The sequence below is a fragment of the Vigna radiata genome, chromosome 4, assembly GCF_000741045.1.
Source record: "Vigna radiata var. radiata cultivar VC1973A chromosome 4, Vradiata_ver6, whole genome shotgun sequence".
NCBI lineage: Eukaryota > Viridiplantae > Streptophyta > Magnoliopsida > Fabales > Fabaceae > Vigna > Vigna radiata.
The window spans coordinates 2914321-2920092 of NC_028354.1; the positions used below are offsets into that span (position 1 = coordinate 2914321).

The window sequence follows — 5772 nt, forward strand, 5'->3', positions numbered from 1 at the left end:
ATTTAATTATATGAAATATTTTTTAAAATAAGCATTGTTTCACATGGCATAGTGAGATCAGTTAGCGATTGGGGTAAAATGTGTGCATGTTTACAAAAATTATGACCCAATTGAGACAGTTCAAAACTTGAGGACCGAACTTAGATTTTCACACAAATATGAGGACCAAGAAGGGATTAAGCCAACTCGTCAGCATACCACGTCAGCTAAACTTAACGCCGTTTGAGATCAGTTAACGGTTGGGGTAAAATGTGTGCATTTTTACAAAAATTATGACCCAATTGAGACAGTTCAAAACTTGAGGACCGAACTGAGATTTTCACACAAATATGAGGACCAAGGGAGGTATTAAGCCTACAAATATCAAGTGAAGAAATTCTTGTATGAAATATTGACAATATTCATAAATATCAAGCATGTGCATCTTTTAATAGTATGACACAACAATAATAAAGATTATGAAATGTAACATAATTGATTAACATAACTTGGACTTATGCGAATTATTCTTATACTCATTAATTGGATTAACTCTATTTAAGTCCTCTAATAACACAAACAAACAACAAAAGGAAACAAGACACAAAATTTGATTCCTTGTGAATGGTGAAGTGATGTTTTCCCCGATCACTTTCTTTCTTTCTCGTCTTTTGTAAGTGAACTTGGTCCCTACTGAATTATCTTTTTTTTTTTTCTATGTTGCTTCTTACGTGTGCCTCTTCTCTTTTTTTACAACCATTATCAATGAAAAGTGAAAAAAAAAATACCCTTCTAATTTGCTTAAGGAATCGAATTTAATTAATGCATGTTAATCTAGCTGATATAATCTTTTAAGTAAAGTATTAAATTTACATTAAAGAATAGCCATCAAAAGTCATTATCTCTTTAATTAATCCACACTAAGTCAACTTGGATTCCTTAATATTAAAAAAGAACACAAACATATCGGAATATGAATTAATGAACTAGTTGCTTTCATTTGGAAAATTATACAATTTTTTTTATACCTAAAACATATAGAAAGTATCATTAAAAATAATTTTCTATAAAGTTCTTATAGTTTATAAAAAAAAAAATACAAAAAATACCCCTACTATAGTAATAATATATGATCTACGCATGTATATTACATTCATTCAATTATAATATTTTTCATTTCTTTTTACTTGTTTGAACTTTGAGTAGGCCCATAACACCATATAATGTAACATATGTTGTAATAATGTTAGATTATTGTTAAAAAAAAAAAAACGTTCTTCAACGCTAATATTTCAACACTCAAATTTTTAAGTGTATTTATTATTTTTTATTGTCTTATATTGGTTTTATTCTTTCCTAGCTCTATAAATAGAAACTCTTTCTCCATTCCAAAACACAATCAAAATCAGCCTTCTCTCTTTCTCTTTTCTTCTTTTCCTTTTTTAAAATCATTCTAGGTTAATTTATACTCTTTATAGAGTTTCTTGCTAGTTCTTTGACCCTTGAATACATTTTAAGAAGTTCATGTTGTATCTTGGGAGACTTATGCAATATACAGTGAATCTACACGCCTCAGTAAAATACTGTTCGTATTTCTATCAGGTATTTCACTACAACATAGAGATGATATATTATAAACATAAGTAAAAGTTTCCATGGTAGAGAATTGTGTAGAAGATTTTGGAGAATTTGGAGGCAAAGAGCAGATGAGTTTATTGAGTGAGTAACTGATGAAGATGAGTTGAGAAAAGGGATGTACAAAAATTGGTGAAAAGAGAGAATTATGCAGAATATACGATGAGATTGAGAAGGCTGAAGAGACATTATGCAGTGTGTGTGATATTAACAACCCTGTTAAGTCTCTCAAGAATTCCACTAGCTTTTCTCTTAGCCCTTGATGTTCCACTCTGTGCTAGCTCAGAGATTGTTTTGTGACTGTTCTCTTCTTCTCTTATTTCCTTCAACTTTGATCTGTCATGCAAACAAATTGTTTGAAGAATTGCCACACAATTCTCTTTGTTCCGTTCACATGAGCTCTCTCTGATAATTCTCAGCAAGCTACCCACTGCTCCAACATCTCCCATCTCATTAACAGCCCTCTGATGACTTGAAAGCAGTGCAAGGATCGCTAGTAATTCATCAACATGAACCTCATTCTTTATCTTTGTCAAAATCACTCTCACTGCACCCTCCTTCACTGCTCTTGCCTTGTTCTCATGCATCACACATATGTTAAATATTGCTGAAGCAACATCCTTCATTGCTAAGGGATGCCCTTCTTCTAAGAGATCGATCAATGGCTTTAAGGCTCCTGATTTCCCTATGATTTCCTTGTTTGAGTCAAGAGCTGACAAGGTGAAAAGGGCAGCTGCAGCATTGCTTCTTGTTTCAATTGTTCCACTTCTCAATGCTCTCATAAGGAGAGGAATCACCATTGGTGTTTCAGCCACTCGCTTTTTGTTGTTGTCATGAATAGAGATATTGAGGAGTGTTGTGATCACGTCTTCTTGGAGATCAGGTTGAACACTGCTGAAAGAATCACTCCCACAAATTGGCTTCAGCAATTGGGGAATCGCATCTGCAGAATCGCAGAAAAGTACCCGGAAACAAGGATGCTTCTTTGTCAACATGCGCAGTTCTTTTGCAGCCGTCTTCTGATCAGAAAGTGTTGATGACATTTTCTTAAGCAAACGGACAAAAATCTCTCTGTCTGCTTGGTTTAAACCTTCCTCATCGATGTATTGAACAGTATTCGACAATTCAACACCTTGGTTTTTTGACCACTGTTCTATCATTTCCCTTATTAGATGATTTGGTGTGAGAACAGTGTGTGAAAGAACTTGATGCGTTCGAGGACAAGTCCTGTTTCCAGCACTTAGCCATTTTTGAATGAAAGGTCTATCATATGTCTGCATAATTGAAGCCAAAAGAGGGAAACAAAATGAATCATTGTTCATAATTGGACAGGGAAAATATCTGCACAAACTCCAAATCTGTTTCAAACTCAAAACCAATCAGAGTATCATTGCACAGAAAAAGGCTTTGGACAGAAAGTAAGAAAAGGTAGTTGGGTGGTGGTGGAAGACATCACTGTAGTAATTTAGAAAAAGAAAAAGGCCAAGAACACTAGATTTTAATTATTCCCTTTTGAGAAAACCAGTCAAAAGTTCTACACAAAATATACATTCACCACCGCCACTCACTCAAGAATCACATTTATAGACACAGAATAATATTATTCTTTTTCCACCTCCCACTCCTTCTCTTTCCATCTACAATGGCTATCATAGGTACATCATCAAATTGCCCTTTTTCTTTTTTCTTTTTCCTCTTTTTTGTTTCTTGAAATGTACACTTCAAACATAAATGCAGTAAAGCTAACTACATAACTAGATGGAAGATCACAGAAGTTCGGCACATCAAACAAAAAGTACTTGGTATTGCACTTCCATGAGAGCCAGTGTAAAACTATTCCAAAGTAAAATGCAGCAATTCCCACTCACACATTGAACAACAAAATGTGAAACAGTTTAAAACTGTTTGGATTGGAAGAAAACAAGGAAAAAACAGAGGAAAACACAACTCCAAACGTTTGAACGATTTACCATCACATTGATTAAAACAGATAATATGAACAATATAATTGACTTCATCAAACAAAAGAAAAAAATAATATCTCTAAGGCTCTGCACTGGACTTGGGAAGAACTGAATATATTCCCTTTCTATCTTTCCCACACCTTTTTAGTCACTTAATATAGAATAAAGTACTGAAATTCCAGCAAAAGAGAGATGTACAAAAGGCCAAAACCAGAATCTATATCTTCACTTTAGTTAAATTAATTCCTACAAAAATGAAATAAAAAAAGCATTTTTGTTAAGAACTTTCTACCCTTTTTGCCTCAACTGGATAATTCATCAACTCATTTTTTCATGTGCCCAGATGTTTTTTAAATTAATAACAATGATAACAGCACAGCACCCTAATTTTGTTTTGTTTTAGTTCTGCTTCCAGCATTTCCTCAGACACCTCAAACAGAGAAAATTGTTGCTGGTGTTGTTACTCCATAAGCACAAAAAGATACCAATCCTTCTAATATTTTATAAAAAAGGGTATTAAATGTAAAAATAAATACCTTCAATATCTTAAAATCAAAGCATGACAATAGTTTGTTTATAGGATAAATAAGAGGATTAACAAGGAAAAAAAATGTTGGAAGATTAAGAATTCTGATTCTCCAATTAAAATTCTGACACTAACCTGACCAGAAGCCACAATGACAGGATCTCTCATCAATTCCTTGGAAAGAGGACACTTGAATTCATCAGGGCAAGATGACACATTCCTGTTGTGCAGCTTCAAAGACAGTGAAGACCTCCTTCTGAGTTTCAACTCCTTGAGAACACAAAGAGTCTCTTTTGCCTGATCAATGGTCTCAGTGCTGCAATCCTCATCATCTACAATGGACTTCACCAACCTCTGAAGCTCCCTCTTCAACTCTATGGCCTTCTTCACCATCACCCCTGGATCAGATTCAACCACCCCTGGCTTAGCCATATGATGACGATGATGATCCCAACGGATCAGACCCCAAAGCCTTCTACTTTACAACAACCCCAGAAGCTTGTTTGTGTTAAAAATTGAAAATTTGGTTCAAAGAATGGAGAAGCAGAGAATATCAGCTGTTCAACACCCTGTGTTTCATCTTCTCTTCTCTCTTTCTCTCTCCTTTACGTATGGCTCTTCTTTTCAAAAGAAAGGAAATTTGTGTGAGTGAGTGAATCTCTCTCTCTCTCTCTCTCTCTCTCTCTCTCTCTCACTATGTTCCGTTTGGATGCTTTTATTATTCTGCTGCCTTCTATTCTCAGTAACATTTAACCATGGAGAGGAAAACAAGGACTTTACCATAAAGGCACAAACTCATAACTCCACTCCACCTTAGTTTTTCTCTCTCACCACACTTTCTTCTTCTTCTTATATAATATACTATTAATATCTCACTCTCTTGCTTTCGCCATTGCCAAAATTCATCTGCAAGCTATTCACTCAAAAATCTGATACCCAGAGAAAAAGGTGTTAATATTCTCTTAGTCTTTTTCCCCAAGTTTCACATTATTTTACCAATTTACTACTTCAAATTCATCATCTGTGCTATATATTCAAATATATAATATGTGTATTTGGTCCCTTGGAAACTTTACTTGTACTATTTTGCATCAATATTGTCCCTCCAAGCTATTATTTTACCATCCAATTCTCCTTTCGTAGTTATCAACTTACTCCTATTTGAAAATTTGGTTTATATAAATAACAACTTTTAAAAACTAAAATAACACAAATAATATATAAAATAAATGCAATGTTGCAAATCTATGATAGGTTTGAGTCTTAGTTTAATTAAATACTAAAAGGAAGTATACTTTTTTTATTGTTTCCCCATTCATAATGTTAACATTCTACTTTTTCTTAAAAAAAAAATAAACACTTCCTTTGTTAATTACAGACTTACAATTTTAAATATTTTTAAATTACAATTAAACCGGAAAGATTATATAATAAAAATATACTTGTCAGTCCATTATACTTAATTTCTTTCGAGAAAAAAAGGATAATTTTATTCATGATCTTGAGTTTGACTTCGTATAAAAGTTAATGACATATTTAATTTTAACTGCTGATCTGTCAATATAATAAATGAAGTGTAATTAATAGTGGTAGACTTTTTTATATAAATATTTGAGCTGTGACATTGTTATGGTGCGTTACTTTCAATACAAAAATATACTAGGATGG

General features: G+C 33.2%; 1 protein-coding gene across 1 annotated transcript; it reads right to left on the minus strand.

Moving 5' to 3' along the window:
* Positions 1-1537: 1537 nt before the first annotated feature.
* On the minus strand, positions 1538-5089 carry LOC106758072 (U-box domain-containing protein 9). Its single transcript, XM_014640981.2, has 2 exons — positions 4240-5089; positions 1538-2888 (listed from the first exon to the last, which is right to left on the minus strand). The coding sequence occupies exons 1-2, from the start codon at positions 4534-4536 to the stop codon at positions 1803-1805; spliced, it is 1383 nt and encodes a 460-aa protein (XP_014496467.1). The 5' UTR covers positions 4537-5089; the 3' UTR covers positions 1538-1802.
* Between the last annotated feature and the right edge of the window lie 683 nt (positions 5090-5772).